This window comes from Dromaius novaehollandiae, chromosome 10 (assembly GCF_036370855.1).
Source record: "Dromaius novaehollandiae isolate bDroNov1 chromosome 10, bDroNov1.hap1, whole genome shotgun sequence".
Classification (NCBI taxonomy): domain Eukaryota; kingdom Metazoa; phylum Chordata; class Aves; order Casuariiformes; family Dromaiidae; genus Dromaius; species Dromaius novaehollandiae.
In genome coordinates, this window is record NC_088107.1 from 12582325 (window position 1) to 12601323 (window position 18999).

Sequence of the window (18999 nt, forward strand, 5' to 3'; positions counted from 1 at the left end):
TTTTTCAGGGTTTTTTTTTACCATCAGGACGTATCCTGATTCTTAATACGTGATCTTGTCTAGGAACTGATTGCTGAAAGTTACCATCTGCTCCCAGTTTGCATACAAACTCCCAATTAGCTAAGTTTCTTAGGTTTTTTCAAGATAATTATGCTTATTTTTTTCAGAAGTGGGAAAATATTTGTCAGATATTATCTGAGTGTTCTTATAACCACAGCAATCTTAGCTTGACTTGGTCTGCCCTCTAACATCCTCAAATAGAAGGTTATCAATCTGGCTGATGAAAGATTATGGCCTTTGATGACCACTGCTTCAAAGTGCTCTGTTTCCACTGGATTACAAACACACATGGTCAAACCTAACAAATTAGGACCTTTTTTATAATTCTATCAATCTTAGATTTTTCTCAGACTAAATAGACCCAAATATTATTCAACTTTCTATGTTCAACATTTCACATTTAATTAACTGTACTTGGTTTTGCTCTAATTTTCCCAATAAGGATGTACAGAGCTGCCCAGCCTTAAGCAACAGAAGAAGTGTTAGGGTTGATGAACAGACCATAGTACCACAAGACTTAATGTTTGCAGAGCAACGGTATCATCACATCTCTCAAGTAAATCTAGTTATTCAAAAGTACTAAATGATTTTCTATACTCATTAATTCCTACCATGAAACACAAAGCTGGGACAGTTTAGAATGTTACTCCGTTTCCTTTGTTAAAAAGTATCTTTTCCTGATGAAAAGTTGTACAAAAGATTGATTTTGTAACAAGAAAATACAAATCACTTTAAAATAGAAAGCTAATACTGAGCATTGCTATTCTCTGAGCCATGCCAACACAGTCTTAGACTGGTATACTGTTTAGAGAAAAAAAAGGGATTCTTTTTAAACATCTCATTCTAAATTTTCCATCTTGTTATTTGAATACTATTGCACTGCTGCAACTGGTTAGCACTGCACATCTGGCTGAATTGTCTTGGACTGGTATTTTCCCTAAACTATTGTGTATGTGTGTGATGGGTTTTTAAAAAAATATTGTATGCAAACTGAAACAATGCCCTATTGCAGGCTGCTACACACAATAATTAGTGAGAGCATATTTTTTTCTGATTTTGTTTTCGACGTCAAAAAGTGCTATTTTTAAAGCAAGCCACCATGAAATTCTAGCTATGTTTTTACAACATTTTTCATTTTGTATTTTTCTTGTCTCTTAATCTCACACGCCCAAACTTCACACTGAAGCTGTTATCACATAAAAGCTCTAAATTTCAACCACTTTTACTCTACAGCTACTTTAAACTTACATTTATCAGGAAAGAGCACAAATATAAGTCAAATATTCTAATAAAAATAGTTGCACAGAAAGAAGACAGATAAATGTTCCATTCAGTAAAAGGTCAATTTTTCATAACTTTGGCTATAGAAGCCCTACCATTCAGCCAAATTGGATTCTAAAGCCAAAAGTTTCCTTGTCCTGCTTCTGCAGACCGCAGTATTAAGATTCTGCAAAGTCCATCAGATTAATGAGGGGCAAAAAGTCAATCTTTTCTCATAAGATTACTGAGACAATCCACCTCAATCACCAAATACTGTAACTTAAAAATATTACCACTTACAACTTTCGCAACGCTAAGCATTTAGAAAAAAAAAAAGTAGGGGAGAGGGAAAGCAATATTTCTTCTTTAAAAACAAATGAACACATAAATATCCAGAGCCCTAAAAATGCAAGCTCCTGGTTTGCTTTCTAGTAGGAAGGATCTGGAAAGCCCCTAGTCCTGGTCAGCTGAGAATTTCCCTGCCATGGGGGAGCTCCCAGCTGATACCCAGCCAGCATTACTGGATCCTTCACAGGTACCATTTCGCACCAGTACAGGATGCATTAGGAGCTGGAAGGAAGTGGCCAGACCCCATTTTATACTTTTGAAGTCTCACATGACTAGATTGCTCTGATTTATATTCAGGCTAACACTGCCTTATACACAGCAGTTCTGCAAGGCTAAGCATAAATCCAGTGCAACAGAGAGCCTGAATTTAGCTAAATATAAAAGGTTTCAAAAGCTAAATCATAAATTAGCCCAGAACATGGGACTTCTTGTTTTTACTGTCCTGTAAGATTTGGGGAACCTTAAAGCCTGGACAAAAGTAATCAGTCTTCAGAGCTGTCATCCTCTGTCTTATCCACCAAGCACACAAAACCTCAGGTATGTTCTTAATTCCTCATCTGTTGACTATTGGGAATTCTCATCTGTACGTTAATTGCTTACTTTTCATTGCAAGTGCAAAATATTTGGCTGAAGACAGCAGGATTCAGCAGGATTTCCTGACAAATATGCGGAGTTGTCTCTCTTCTGTTTGTCCAATTATATTTGAGACACAGGATTAACTGTCATCACATTTTGCAACCAAAGAGCTAGAGAGATTTTGGGCTGATTGAAGAGGACATATGAGGAGAAGGAAAAGACATTTAGTGGAGGCTCTGTCTTCCTTTTGTTCCTCCATGATTTTCTACAAAAATGCCAGAAGTTGTTTTGCACCTTTCTTTAGAACAGGTCTGGCATAATGCAGAACAGTGCTCCCAGGCCATGTGTAAATTCAGCTCAAGATACACCCTCTAATGCTTATTCTCTGAAGAAAGCGGTACAGTCTTTCTTGGAATAATGAAAACCTGGCTTCTGGTTTTCCAGTTTCAGATTTCTACTATGCAGTAAAATTTGGGCTTTCTGACCTCTGTCAGTTTTACGGATTTTGCAGACACCCAACGTCTCTCTGAACATATGCAGTGCAGTGACTTTGATCAGGAGTTCCCAAGTTCAGCTCATTTGGTTGTCACCAACAGAGGTGGCGCTGACCTGTGATATCGGCCTCTATGCAGAAACAGAACCTTCTTGACAGGCCATGTACACATGCATGAAAAAGCACGTGTCTGTCACCTCCACCCCTCTTACTGCAAAGTCTCACACACCAGAACAGGACTCCCAACTCCATGCCTTCATCTGCAGTGGAACTACACACCTCATTTTGCCAATTGGAGCCTCTGTTAAATGTCCAATCCTTTACTTACCTTACCACACATCACACCAACACAAAGCAGGGTGACAGTGACTGCAGCCACATCCTCCTACTGCGAAAGGCCAACCCACCTAACCAGCCCTGCTTCTTGCTGCCTTAACCCTGCTTGATACCTTCCTGAAGCAAGCACCGCAAGCTGTGCAACGTGGGATAGCGCACTGACTGCTGAGCAGAGCGCTGCAGCTGGACAGAGAAGTCACAACTGATTACTGAAAACTTTCTGTGCCGAGCTCCTTACCTCATGGCTCAGATAAGTGTTTGTATACAAGCAGAGTTAACAGCTGCCATCATCATGTACCACTTTAAATTGGTTTTGTACCACAATTTGCGATGTCTGACTTACACAATAGGCACAAATATGCATAACAGTCACATTTAGATCAGTTCTTTTCTCTTCCTGACAGTGTTCTAATTTAAGATCCTAGTTTCACTTAACCAGACATTCCTACTGGAGAGAACTTTATTGCCCATATGGCACCTTCAAGGACCATGACTCCTCCAGAAATTTTCAATACATGAGCCAAACTCTACTAACAGTTGTAATGGTAACAGGTCACATAGTTGGCATTTGTTTTAAGACTAATGTTTGTTTTAAAAAATGAGGAATACATTTTGGATTGTAAATATGTTCATTCCAAAAACTGTGAAGAGAGTAAGGAGAGTCAGATGGAAGAATTTTACCTCTGCTTTGCGTTGATTATATAATTTATCAGGAAATTTTTCCACAGGCCTACAACAGATGCTCTTCTGTTAGAGCCATGAAAAGTCATTCAGGGCGAGGGTAAAGGCCTCGGGGGTGTGGTCCACATGCTTTAGCACATATATCCTCAGTCCTGGCCTGCAGATAGCACATCTGGTCCAGGCATGGACCTGATGGTTGGCCAAAATACAGGCTTACAATAATGCTTTTTTCAGCTTTAATGTAAGCCTGTTTTCTTGCCAAATTCAAATCCTGCCAAAATTTGGCCAAAGATGTTTGCTCAGTTGTGCAATATCTTAAGTTTATATCCAACAACTCTTTGCAAAAACAATTGTAATCGTGTTTTTAATGTTTACAGACATTAACAATATTTAATTTTAAGTAGAATTTTACTGCTGACACTCTTGTGTTTTACAGTAAATTACCTTAGAGAGGGTTTTTCCATTAGCTCTTACTGTCACGAGTCCTGCACAACACACCAAAGCACTGGAGCTAGAGAGACCAGAACTTGGAGGGATAGTTCCATCTAGCAGACAATTCATTCCAGTTGGGTTATTAAGACCAAAATGTTCCTAACAATGAAAAAATAAACAATCTCAGTTTCAAGTACAGACAGGCTCAGGCTTGCAATTATCTGATACTTAGAAAGAGAATCTTTCTGCTGAGTTGCTGGAACCAAGGACCTGCTTCTGGTGTCTCAAAAAAAAAAAAAAAGTGAAATTTTCATTCTATTCCTTAAGAACAAAGCCAATGGTATGGCTTCAGCCAAAGGTATGTCTGCAATTCCTGTACAGTAATGTACATGAGGTAACAGAGCTGTACCCCACGCACAACTCAGTATGGGCTGAATGCCCAGGAATTTACCAAGCTTCGTGGGTGGGTTCTGCAGTATTGGCTCAGCTCTGAGCTGCTGTAGTGACAAAGAATATGACAGTGGTTACCAATCTTTTTATAGCCTACTTTTGCCATTTTCTCCTCCTCAGCTCCTCACTTAACACATCCTAAAGAGCTTGAGGTCCACTTCATGCTCCACTTCTCACACTGGCATGCCATATTAGGGAGCCAGCTCAGGCTGATGGGGAACCAGTGGCCATGAAGCTGTGTTCAAAGCCAAATTCCCCTGTCGCCTGAAGCACCCACAGGACTGGCGCTGCGAAAACCACAATGGTACTTGAAGGAAGGGTATGTTTTAGGCATAGGACATACTTACCAGCAGTGGTGATATCTGTCCTGCTATTTTTAGAATAAAGTTTGAAACATTGTTACACATACAATAAATACCACAAATAATACATTTAATCTAGAAATCTTAAATCCTCAAGCACATATTCTTTTAATTAGTCTTTATTTGCTTTGCCTTTTCCTTCATCATAATTTTAAGATAAATTTCTCTCTCGTGTTAGTTTGAAGTAAACATATAGTACTTATCAAAAAATCTTTGAACATATATGGGGAGTATATGAACAGCTACACTCTGATTCAGATTAATACATCAATAAACTATGTAAAAATGTCAACAATCAGAAAAATGGCAATGTTTCTATACAAAAATGCCCACCTTCAAAAGATTTCTACTACTTTTCCTGAAACAGCTTCAAGCATAAATAACACTGGCAGAAATCAACAAACACAAAGATACTCCTCTGACATCTCCTACCATTCTACTATCACTTCGTATTATTTTAAATTTCCCTTTCTACACATACAAGGGACTTCGTACCTGACATACTAGTGCTGCCCATGCCCCTTTATGAAGAACACTAGACAGGCTTGTTCAAAACCAGAAAATGTTCAAGTAACCAGAAACTGATCCAGTTTCTGGATTGTCTTGAATGTGAATCAGCTTGCAAACTTATCACGCGATGTTTAAATAGAAAATGTACTTCAGTTTCAAAAATGAAAATGGACTTTGCCAAGTTCTGCAATAGTTCTGTCCCGAAAGGATAGCATGTTCAACTTAATATAAACAGATTATCCTGCTGGACCCTCTGAGTACTTGTATTTCAGTGTTTCTTAAGTCTGTAACATTTATGCTTATTTTCTGCCAACAATAGAGACTGAAAACCTGCTTTGCCAATTAACCTTCAAGTATAAAAACTTGTCTTTAGGAAACAAATCTCAGTAGCAGACTGCGAAATAAGTGAATTGGTCATGCTAGCCTTAATATAAGAAAGGATATAGTTTAAACAAACCTAATCTATATCTCTACAGTCAATACAATTTATATGCATGTTTTACTCAGTAATACAGAATTGAAAAAACTCATTTTACTGCAGACATGAGCCATTTATTAAGGCTGTTATTAAAGATAGAAGGGGGTCAGTTTAGGAACTGTAGATGGTAATAAAGTGATTCGTGGCACTGGTTGTTCCAAATCTTGTATTTGAGGACATCAGTGCCAGGTCTGAGGCTGGTTTTTATGGCTGTCTGCAGTGCTTACCTACTGGATCATGCTGCGGGATGACCTAGATGGTCTATCCAGAGGCAAGCTTCATGTCCTTTAAAAGGCACATTTACCCACAATGTGGGCTAGCTATAGTGACCTGATCCTGGCCTCGCCATCGCTGGTTATCCCATCTGTCCTTCCAGAAATGTCACACGACCAATCTCAGGTTGAGAAGACACCGTGTTTTCTTCCTAGAAGGGCCAAGAATCACCTGCAACAGGCAAGCGAGATTTATAGGGAGCATCAGCCCTGCGTTGCAGGCTGCCTCCCGGGACAACAAGCATCGAGGGCCCTCGCTTCCATGGGCCGCTCAGGCTCCGAGCCACTCCAGAGCCAGGCTGGGTCACAGAGGAGAAGATAAAGCTCAAATGAGCAGACAGGAAAACGGCTGTCTGGTGAGTGCTCCAGCCCTTACCGTAAGCACGCGGTTTCCTGCATAGCTCTACTCTTAAGTCACTTAGGAAATTCTGAAAATCTCACTCAAATTCCACACACTGAAAACGTGGATAAGTAACGGTTCCTCCTGGAATGTTTCCTCTGTACGATGTTTATTTATTTTTTACGTTTTCCTTTGCCTACTGCATGAGTCAGCTTTGCTCAGCTGTTGTGCACTAGTTGGATGTTTCCAGCATCAATGGAAATTAATTACGTATTTTAAAACATTTCCATAGGTGAAGAAGAACGAATATAGGATCTTCATTTCCTGACAGACAAGACTCCAAACCTTTTTTAAAGCAAATTTTTATTACCTGATTTTATTGAGAAGCATTCTTTTTGACTTTAAAATACAGAAATGTCATTCTGATAATTAGTTTGATCACGGTTTTACTAAGTAAGCAGATTATTCAGTATCATAATTTATGTAATAAATATAAAATGAACATAGTGCTCTGCAAATATTTTAAAACAAAACTAGTCATATCTCATTTTCAAATTTTAACATAAAAATACTTAACTTTAAAGTATGCCAAGGAAAGCTACAAAATGCAGGGGAATATTTTCAGGGTGAACAGATATTATGCTTGTCATATATTACTTCTACCCTAATTTCATAAGTTAAATGGATTTGGCTTACCTGAATACCCTTCAGTCCACATAGAAAATAGTTATGCCATAGTGGTTTGGTTTTGTTAATCTCAATGTTATTAGCGCTGGTACTGAAATCCCTGCAAAAACAGAAATACCTTAAGGCTTTAACTTGTCAGTAAATTTAGTTAGAAAATCATGGCTTATTACTGCCACCTGCTGATGAACAGAAACATTTCGATGTTGACAATCACATTTTTTTCAGCTAAATATTTATTAGTTCTTTCCCTACAGCTCTTCTCTATTAATCAGTTATATAACATTTTTTTAAATAGAAGCATAAGTTATAGATAAGTTTTGCTTTAGTTACAGAATTTATTAAACAAATTCAGAAACTAAAGCTGCCCCTTAGCATCCTTAATCAAGGTATCATGTTTTCTATCACATGTCTATGTGCTTTCTTGAATCTCTCAGAGAAATGAAAAATCTAAATAATCACAACTGTCAAACTTAGAATAGAGATAAACATACTTCAAGCTTTCTTGTAATCCCTGCTCAGGAATGCATCTTCACTACCCTTCGCCTGAATAGCAGTTCCTTAAAACAGGCCTAAATGTATGTTTTCATGTATGTTTTCAGGGTACAACTCAAATACCAGTTTATCTATTTCATCCAGGGTAATTCTGACAATGGTTTTCCTATTCCAACTTTATTTCAAAACAATAAAAACAGTAAATCTGAATGTTCCTAAAGAAACTCATGCTACAGATATATGCTGTCAAAATATGCAGGGATGTGCAGAGGCCTCAGAGAGGCATGCATTAATCCCCAACAAGCGCAGACTGTTTAGCAATCTATACTATCAAACTCCCAATAACTATGTCTCTCTGATGTCGATACAGCAGATGCCCAATCCAGAAAGAGCAAAGGCACTGAGAATGTCAGGAAAAGCTAATGAAAATTATTCAAACCTTGCAGGCTAAGTTGTACTTTAAAGGGCACAGTGTGTCATGCAATGCGATATGAAAAGGGGCAGCTGGATTCCTTGGAAATATATAGGCTCAATGGGAAAAAAAAAATGACAGGAATTTTAAGGAAGGAGACACCTGGCAACTTATAAGGGACTGGAATTTTTGCTTCTTATGCTAGTCCCGCTCTGTACCTGTAAAACTATGTAAGTTAGTGATGTGCCTTTTTTATTTTTATCCAAAATAGTAATGTTAGTTAATATCTGTAATGAATACCAGCGTGAAGGTGTCTTTATCAGTAAAGTACTCCCTTCCCTATGAAGAAACAGCTATACTAATATAAAGCACCTTTACAGCGATCTAACTGTCTTCGATTATGTCTGAAACTTTTACTTTATCCTGGTACAGTTAAATGCTGCAATTTTTGTGATTATGCAAACCTAAAGTCTGATAACCAGAGTAAAATGGGACCCACAATCCTGCCTCCTCTTTATCTGGTCTAGTGCTAGCTACACGATAGTGAGCTACTCCACTTGCATTGCCAGTCTAGAACCTACTGCTAGGTCAACATTACATGACAGACCTCACACTTCAACTTAGAATTACCATTTTTTCAGTTAGATATTCAGTTGCAACGTACATTTCAGTGCAGAAATATCAGAGATTGCTGTACAGTTTAAGGTATAATTTGCTGTCAGCTGTTGAAAACAGTGCCACTTATGGGACATTATCAACAATGCAGCATCAGTGAATCGTACAGAGTTAGTGCTGAAAAATTCTTAGGTTTATAGAGCGACACAAGAGTACTGAGATTACAATACAAGGAAAGTTCAGGAATACCAATAAATTCTTCCAGTTTGAGATTCATGAGTCTTTGGAACAATCTTCCAGAGCATAAAAAAAATCTTTTGCCTTATAACTTTTGATCAGAAAACAGAAGTACTGGCAAGAAGAAAAGGAAAATACTTTTCTAAAGTCTTGAGGAATAAAATGATTTTGTGTTTGCTTATGCTTGTTTTCCACAATAATCCTAAATTATTATTGCAAAAAAGCAAGGACGATCACAATCAATGTGTAAAAGCAATTAACAGGAGATCAATTTAAAGTCCCTCCAAAAAGCATTCTAGATTATTTCATCTGCATCCTTCTTTTTAAAGAATCAGACAAAGGAAAACCTAAATGAACAAGATGACATATACTGTAGTTACATTTGCTTGTTGCTCATGATAAAGGAAAATAATGACTTCTTAGAAAGTATTTTGCTTGTTTCTGCAATCTTCTCACACAGAAAGGGAAAGAAAAGTTGACTTTGAATCTGGCAGATTTCACATGGACATAATTCATACAAACACAGGATGTGGGACTGGCAAGGTCCCCTCAAGCCTTAAGTCCAGCTTTTTGTTATCACATTCGAATTGTTACAAAAACCCATTCCTAAATGCCTAAATTTCATCTTAAATCAGTAAATCTTAAATCCTATCTTTGTTCCTCCTATTGGAAGGCAGGTAGTGTGATATAAGAACATTGTAATAAAATAAAATTAAAAACAAGGAAAAACATGTCTATAAAATAAAAATAGCCTGATACTGTCTTTTTCAGCCTTTCTATTTTAAGAGCTTGTTGGGAAAGCTTGCCCCATCTCCAATGCCAGATATAAGCATTCTAATTCACCTAGAAAATTAGAAGAGGGGAGTTTTTTCATGCTTGAGTAGCATTTAATCCTTATTTTTTGGGAGACCAATTTGGCTCTTTCTCACAGAACATTATCATCCTGTCAATCTGTTAGCTTATCTGTTTGAGTCCTCTGTTAAAGATCTGATTTTTTAAAAAAGACTTTCAGGTTGTGCCATGAGAAGGGAAACCACTGATAACTATTGTCCTGTGGTATTTCTGCAAGTATTTTGAGAAGTATCATGTTAGATATTCTCTGTGTGTGTATTTCTCAATTACAAAGATGTTATGTGAAGGGGAGGTACCTGAAACTTCAAGAGGTTGCAACTTCTGAATAGCATTTTAGCCCAAATAACACACAAAAAAGCATCTAATCCATTGGAAATTTATGATGAAAAACACAACAGTGTGTTTTTGCAACCTGTTCTCTGTTCTGTTTTTCTGAAAAGTTAACATGAACTATCAGGGTGGAAGAGAGCTATATAACAGTTAACAAAACAAGAATGAAATAGGAAATAGTGATTCTACGAGGCTTATGGTTAGCCCTTGTTAGCCAAAGGTCTGTATGTATGCATTCACCACAGGCATAAATCTTCCAGTGTAACAGGCTGGGAAAAAAAAGATATACTGTCAACAATTGTTTGTTATGTGGTATAACATCCAAAGTGTTGAAAAACATTTTTGTTATGAAATTATGGGCATGTTTTAGCTTTGTTTTTAAGCAACAGTGTCTCAATGAAACAGAGATGCTGAATGCCATACTCTGAGAGCTCTTCTTGGTTTACGGTTTAAACCATATGTTTTCAAACTGAAACCAAGGCAGATAAAAAGACGTAGTGATTGTGTTTAATTTGAATTCAAAGGCTGTAATTCTAGATTTGGTATGAACTGTACTTACTTCGGGAGAAGGTCATTTTGATTCTTATATAATGTGCCAAAGACCAAGTAAAAATGTTTACATTTTGGTTACTGCTTTATTTAATATCCATTATAACAACTTTTCCTAATCAAAGCTATCGTAATTCTGGAACTATCTCCTCTTGCAGAATAGTTTTGCAATACAGCTTAAGCCATGTTGCAGGTTACTATTACAGAAAGGGAAAGATCCCACTCACTTCCATTTCCTTCACCCAGCTCACTGCTGCATGTTCCCATTGCTTATCCTGAGCCAGTTCTGGTGCTGAGTGCATGGCAAGCCATTCACTAAAATGACAGAAAATTAAGCAAGCAAAGAAGTGGGTGACTAGTGCACGTTACCTTAATGTCACACAGGTAACACACCTGGCAAAAGGCAGAAGGTGGATCAGGGCTGGAAGCAGGGCTGAGGGGGCAGGGAGAATAGGGGTAAAAAGGAAGAGAAGCAAGCCATCCATTTGGCAGCGGCAAACTTTTAATCCAGCTCAGCCATTTTGTGATAACCTACTCCATACAGTGACTGAAAAGCATTTATATATTTCTACTCACCAGGGAAGTGAAAATTCCTTGTAATTGCCTCAGTTGCAGGCAGCAGCTCAGAATGTGTTTTTATAACATTTGAGCTTTCAGCAGGAATATGTGCTAAAATAGTTCCCACTCTTGGCAATATGCAGCTGTCCATGTGCTGCCATGTGCCGTGCTTTCAGGGAGCTTTCAGGGAGTAGTTGGCCATTGGCTTAAACCAACTAAGTTTGTGGTGATTCTCATTTCTGCAAAAATCCACAAAAGTTCAGGTGGTTGAGTGACCTGATCTGAACTGCCATGCAACCACACAAATATCAGTACATTACAAGGAAAGAGACAGAAAAATGTGGCTGGAATTGAAATTAATTGCAGGATTATTTCTCTTTGTTCAGCACTTGTCAAATTTTAGGGCTCCCCAGTATGAGAAAGACATTGGCAAATTGCAGTGAGTCCGGTGGAGGGCTGTTAAGATGGTTACAAGGCCAGAGCACATAAACATAAAAGGAGAGCTGGTTTTGTTCAGCCTGGAGAAGAGAAGCATATGGTAGGATCTGATTCCTGTCTTCAACCTCCTATCGTGTGCCTAGAGAAAATGAAGCCAGATTCTTCTCAGAGGTACCCCAGAAAGGACAGGAGGCAACAGACACAAGCTGCAACAAGGAAAATTCCAATTAAACATGAGGAAAATACTCTTCACAGTGAGGGCAGCCAAACTATAGAATAGGTTGCTCAAAAAGGTAATAGAATTTCCATCCTTGGAGTTATTCAAAATGTGACTAGACAAGGTCCTGAGCAACCTTCACTACCTTTGAAGTTAGCCCTGGATTGGACCAGACGATCTCCAAAGGTCACTTCCAACCTAAATTATTCTATGGTTCTGTGAACAAGCAATTGTGGGAGGAAGTGGAAAAGAGGGGGAATGCAGACCCTTTGAGCCAGGATTGTTGCTAAAGCCTTTGTGTTGTACAAATACAGCCCGGGGTTCTCCAGAGCAGGGGAGCGTTCGCTTACATGTGCAGTAATTGATTACAAAACATTTCACTCCCTTCTGGAGGAGGAACTGAACTGCTGCCAATTGAGGGGATTACATCAGGAAAGATGAGCTAAAAGAGGGGGAAAAGGGTTGCACTTCTAGAAGGATTGAAAAATCAGAGGTTTCACAATGGAAATCCAAACAAAGAGGTGGGAGACAGGAGCAGCAGACCTAGTGCTCTAAACTAATATGCATTTAGAGTCAGTGGGATCCCATCTGCTTATATCATTCATTTTACTCAATTAAACTCCAGTAACATCTTACGATGGAGATTTGTCAGATTTCTGAAAAGTTAATCTGTATTTCAATTGCATAAAGAGATTCTTAAAAATTAGTGAATAAACAAAACTGTTACTTACAAGTACGAAGAATTTGTATTGGCCAGTTGCACAACTTGTGTTTTCACAGGTTCTACTGCAATCAGTATATCTTGTTCTATAGCCATAGGGAGCACAGCATAACCACAGTAGTCTATATGTTCTCCTACGAAAGAAACAGACAATTAACAACATTTTGGAATAATTCTTTCTAGAAAGCAGTACTAGGGCTTCTACAGGAGTTCAGTATTGTTTACTGTCATAGCCAGTTTCAGAGTATACAGTCTCAACTTTTATTATTTAAACTCCACTTAATAGTTTTGGGTGCATTTCTTCCATTTTGTATTAATACACAAAAATTTTGTATTTCTTTAGTGATATCTATTGCCTTTCTCTACTGTTTATAAATCTTCATGCTTTTAACACTGGCTTATAAAAATAAAACAGCACTATGTAGGTTATTGTCCAGCAACATGAACAACTACATTATTTGTATGGTGTTATGTCAGTACAAAAAATTAGATCAAATCAATCACATTTGACTGATGGCTGGAAAAGATAAAGGCAATAGGTGACTCCTCATTATGTGACTTCCTCTGCCAGTCTGGATGATTCTTTAGCCACTGGTTTAGGCTTGTGGAGGAAATTTTTTTTGCATATAATTTCTGAACCTTTTTCCAATAAGAAATTAATTATATTTAAATAATCATTAACACAGTTACACACAAGAGGCAAAATAACTTTCAACTATAAAATGTATGTTGCAAATATCCTCTCTCTGAGGAATATTTTTAGTTAGCATATGCTGTCTACTTTAATTAATCTACAAAACATGTTCACAGAACACCAAGATAAAAATTATCATTAATTGCACAATGGACTAATTAATTTTTAAATCTCTGTTTTCTGGGATCCTGTTACTGATAATGTCATCAAATAGGTTGCATTACTCTATAAATATACAAGGAATTGAGCTCTTGGGAAAACACAATCATAACGTGGCTAGAGAAATCTCAAAAATGAAGCTGCCAAAGAAATACAGGTAAGTCCTAAATGAATAATAATTGTGTCTCGCCAGGCAGCCAGTAGATCACAGACAGCTATTCGAAGCTCTAGGGACACATCTCTATGGCAGAGTAAGAAAGAGGAGGTCATCGTAGAGTCATTTCGCGTCTCATCATATGCATTGTTTTGTGGCTGGCTATACTTGGTAACTTAAATTACAGTGGATCAGAAAAAGAAAACTGATTTCACAACAGCACCTTACTAATGTTTGTGGATCCACTGTCCACCAACTACTTTAGACTAGATTTCCAAAGCGCTTAAAAAAATTGCACCCAAGCATAAGTAGGCAAGTTACTCAAGTTTTCAAAACTGTCACTGCTCTGTATAAATATGTTTTCCTAAACTGGGATTTGAGTGTGCAGTTCTGTTTGTAATGGTATGTGGTGAAACCCAATACAGTATTATCTTCTCTTTCCCATTTATGACTTTCCATCAATCACCAGCAACTTCTCTGAGAAAAAAAGAGAATTAAGATAAACATTATTTTAGATTCTATATTTTAAACTATCAAACTCCCATGATGGCAGATAAAATAAAATAACACAAGATTTATACTCCTCTTTTACCTATTAAGTTGACTCGCCCTGGTGCACGAACATAAAACTTGGGAGCTGATCCAAATTTTGATACAAACATCTCCTTCAGCTTCAGCAATCTGAAAGGCAGGTTGGAAACATTTAGAATGAATGTATTTGGATAAAAAACAGAGGGTCTATAGTCTGTAATGTGTTCTTAAAGTAAATTAAATTGAACTTTTTGAAGTACATGGAATTTTCCTCGTTACATAAGGAGCTACATTAAGCTGCTTATTTTTGCTCTTCACAAAACAGTAATTTGTGACAGAGGAAAAGATGCTATTTAGAATATACTAGTCAATAAGAAGTTTGTTTTAAAATCAAGTAATCATAAACAAATTCAGGAGTCAGACATCCAAAAGTAACTAATATTTGTATGTCTGCTTAAAAAGGATGAAAGAGCCCTAATTCTCTGCGAGTCCTCCGCCTAGGCTGGTCCTCGCCAGCAGCAGAGCAGGCAGTTGCCTGGAGTTATAAAATACCACAGCCTCCACCTGCTTTTCACGTGGCAGAGCTCTGTAACCTGTTTGGAAGAGGTCAGGCAGCGTGGACCAACGGCCCCTTTGGGGCGTTGGGATTTCGAGGCAGCTACAAGTCACCATCCTTTTCTCCTGTGCATCTGGTGGGAGCAGGATGAGGTCCAAAGGTCCATTTTGTCTATACTGCAGAAAGCTTTAACCCACCTCTGGAAATCATGGCATTTTTCTGTGTCACAAGACCCAGTAGAAAACTGGAGCATTAAAAAATTTGTTAAAGTTTTCAGAAGTGTAGGTTTTTTCCTCCCAGATATTTTAGACCATGTTAAAACTTGAAAAATAGGAGAAAGAATACGAGAAGAAAGAGGAAAAAGGAAAGGTCAGATGTAACATGTGAAATTTTTTTTTTTTTTTGCATCTCTCTCGCATCTTCAGGAGAATTTCAATGTACTTTACAGATAGTACTAATTAAACTTTGCAAGATCTATGTGAGGCAGAAACATTTATTCTCATTTTACAGGCAAGGAAAAAGAGGCACAGGGATTCTAAATATTCCATGCTCAGCAAATAAATTCCTAGAAGAGAGCGTGTAGGCCTGACTCACTGTCTGGGGCTCTAAACATTGAACAACTTCTTTGTGTGACTTAAGCTACAAAACATATATTTCTAATAAAAAACAGCTTCTTTTTCTTGTCCACAATTGTACTTTATGTGTTTAGCTGGAAGTGGCATGAAATCATTGAATAAGTTTGTTCGGAAGGGAGCTTTGCAGGTCATCTCTTCCAAACACTTGCTCAAAGTTAGATCAGATTGCTCAGGGCCTGAGCAAATTGATTTTCTTCTAAGTTTTCACTTTTTCAAATTATGTATCAAACTTTACACCACTTCTGTATAAAAACACATACAGAGAACTAAAATCCCCAAACTTGGATTAGTCCTGTGACTTGTCTAAACAGTATTTTCTGTACAGCTTCACAGCAACTGTTTCCAGAAAGTTCTTCCAATCTTCCCTTGAGGTTATAGACATGCCACGGAAAGTTCTAACAGAAAAGCTTTGGCACATTGCTTTGTTTCATAAGACTGTAAAGATACCTAACTTCCACCCTGTGTTTGCAAAGTCGGGATGCTCCCAAGTGTCACAGAGCAGCAGCGAATAAATAGTGACTGAGAGGAGTTGAAGCCCCTGTCTTAGTGCAGCATTTGATACCAATTTACTTCAAAATAACCTTAAAGCAATTCAGGTTACACACTAACCCATTAACTTCCATTAATGGAAGCAGCAGACTAAAAAGATGAAGAACAGTAAGAAGACAAGAAAAATAATCTTTAAAATGGGTCTTACACTATTTCATGACCATACTCCAGTGGCTTTCGAGCATGCACCCAATTAAAAATTGTTTTGGCTTTTAGCCTAATAACAAAACTCTAGTCACAGGAACTCTGCTAAGGTTTCTACGTTTAGTCTAAAACTAAAACTGGAAGCCTAGTTCATGCAAAGCCTAAGTAAGATGACAGCAATAAAAAACAGATGTTACCAAATTTCACAGCCAATTATTTACTTTGTACTTCTTTGTAAGAGCTGTATTATTGTCCAGCTACACATATTCAAATGTTTTGTAATATTTCTCTAGAAGGAAAGCTACAAAATATTATTGTTTGTTGTGAATTCTTTAACAGATCTTTCTGTACTTTTCCATCTTGGAGCCCAGTAACAAAACTGTACTGTCTCTTAATTTCCTTAATTTCCCCTCGTACTGACTGGTTTATCACTCTTCCAATTAGCAGCAGCAATTTCTGCCATTTCGTTCTACGGTCCTTTTTCTCAATCACATTAATGATAACATTAGAGCCCATGGGGATGTTTGCGGGCAGATTCTAGACGCAATGTTAACTTTATTCCTTGTTGTGCCGGTATCTGGAGCACTTGTTTCAGAGCTGTTTCTGCAGCGGTGTCGGTACCAAGAGGCCCAGAGCAGGTTTATCCAAGTGCCGAGCGGTCTCTCTGCTTAGTGCAGGTTTTACAACCAAGCCTGGCAAAAGGCCGTTCACAGGCTTTGGCCTCGTGGCTGCAACATGCGTGCTGCAATTCAAGCACCTACATCGAAGAGGGATGTCACGCGTGTTAAGCAGATGCATCTCTCACGAGTTCACACGTCCGAGCCCGGGGACACCAGCCTTCCCGCCCCGTCCATGGGACTCGAAAGGCACTGCCATCCGATGTAGGTAGCAAGAGTTTAAAAAATGACCCGTCTGCAGCGCTAACGCAGGTAAGAAGGGTCGCTGGAAGTGCCCGTGCGTACAACTTCCAGCACAGCTAAGGGCAGCTCTGTGGGGAAAAGGCCCGCGCTTGCGGGCGCACCAGCACGGACCGAGGCGCACGCTGTCCCAGAGCGCAGCCACACGGGACAGAGGGTAACCGCTACCCCCAGATTCTGGGGAGGGGGCTGCTGGGAGGCAGCTCAGCGGAGGACCCCCGGCAGCGAGGGCACCGGCCGGGCTGGCGGCCGCAGAGGGGCTGCGCCGAGGGGCAGGGGCCGCCGGCGCCCCGGGGCAGGACGCGCAGGCCAAGGCGGCGGCGGCAGGGCCCGTCCAGGGGCCGCTGGAAACGCGGTGGGGGAAGCCGCCACCAGCGGCCGCTCCGCTGCCTCGGCCCGGGGCAAACTGCGCCGCCGCGGGGCCCCCCACCCCCCGGCGCCTGCGGCCCGGCCGCCCCCGCCGCGGGGCCGGGCCGGGGAGCGACCCACCCACCTGGGCTGCTCCGCCAGCTGCACGGGCAGGGTGGCGGGGGCGGCGGCCGCCATGGCGGCTCCCCAGGCGGCGGCGGCGGCGGCGGCGGCGGCGGCCACGGGGCGGGCGGACGCCCCTTCCGGGCGGCGGGGCCGGCGGCGCGGCCCGGCCCGCCCCGCTCCGCCCGCCGCGGGCCCGGAGGCAGCGCCGGCCCCGCCGCGTCGGCTCCTCGTCCCCGGAGGGAGAAGCTCCGCACACTGCGCCCGGGCGGGGCGGCCACGGCCGGCGGGGCTCGGCGGGGCGCGGGGCCTCCCCCAGCGCGGTGCCTGCGTGAGGAAACGCCAAATAAATTCGCGATGCTTTCCCCACACGGCGTCCCCCCACCCCGTTTTTTTCCTGATGTGGGATTCTGCCAGTTTCCCTCAAACAAGCGCCTGTCACCCGTCAAGATTAACGGCTACCGCTAACTTTGAGGAACCGAGCTTTTCAAACACATTTACACGCTCACTGATGTTGCTGTCTGTCTTACAGCCCTTAATATTCAACTTACGGAGCTTTAAATGGGTGTACTAGGAAAGGTAGAGTACATTAGGGTTTCATCCTTACAGATGAACAAGACTATAATAAAACTTTCTCCTATCAATTGCTTATAAACTTTTCATAGCTTCATTCTACCCACTCTCCAAATACTACAGAGAAATGAGAGCTTTTTTTCTGTTTGCAAACCAAAGTCGCGGCATCCAATGTCATAACATTGCATATTCAAAATACATGTTTAATTTGGGACATACGTGCCGGAGGCGTAGACATATGAGAAATGAACCAAGTAACAATTTCAGAACAGAAATCGGGTTTTTAAAAGGCTTAGCAGTGACCACAGAAGGAAAGGACTGTCAGAAAGTGTAGCAACGTGAAAAGGCCCACAGAAATATCTCCAGTCCCTGTGGATACCGCAAGTGCGCCTGGTAATGGCTGAGCACCGCAGCCTCTGGAGCAATGTGGCAGCGCCCTGTTGGTTCTCCCTCGCTCCCAGGCGGCAGGTTACTGCGCGAGGCTTCTCAGATGGCCAGTGACCCCGTGCTGTGGAAGCCCGTGTTTCCCCCAGGTTAGGTAAGGTGTTTTAAAACGTTAGGACTGACGATGCCACGCTCAGACTAAACGCAGAGCACACAAGCGGTATGGCAGCCCTGAACGTGGCAAGCAAAACAGCGATTAAACGGCCGTTGCCGAGACACCAACTAACGAGCAGGCTGTTTAAACTACTTTTACATCCAGCGGTGTTTAAGGGACAAGTCCGCGGCAGGCGAGCCGGGGCAGGGGCGGCCACCGGCGAGGCCAAGGCGGGGGGAGCGGGCCGGGCCGCGCCGCCATCCCGCCGCGGTTGCTAAGGGCCCGGTTTCTAAGGCCCGGTTGCTAGCGGCGGGACAGGAAGCCGGCAGCGGTGCAGCGCGGATTGCGCTCCGTGCGGCCGCGGCGCCGGGG

General features: G+C 40.8%; 1 protein-coding gene across 1 annotated transcript in view; it reads right to left on the reverse strand.

Annotated features, from left to right (window-relative positions):
* The window catches only part of GALK2 (galactokinase 2), a 52527-nt gene extending 34703 nt beyond the window's left edge, over nt 1-17824 (reverse strand). Inside the window, exons 1-5 of the mRNA XM_064517328.1 lie at nt 17539-17824; nt 14306-14394; nt 12717-12840; nt 7295-7385; nt 4199-4345 (exon numbers count right to left, since the gene is read on the reverse strand). Coding sequence (XP_064373398.1) covers nt 4199-4345; nt 7295-7385; nt 12717-12840; nt 14306-14394; nt 17539-17591 — 504 coding nt within the window. The 5' untranslated portion in view covers nt 17592-17824. The remainder of the gene's footprint in view (nt 1-4198; nt 4346-7294; nt 7386-12716; nt 12841-14305; nt 14395-17538) is intronic.
* Nucleotides 17825-18999: the final 1175 nt, after the last annotated feature.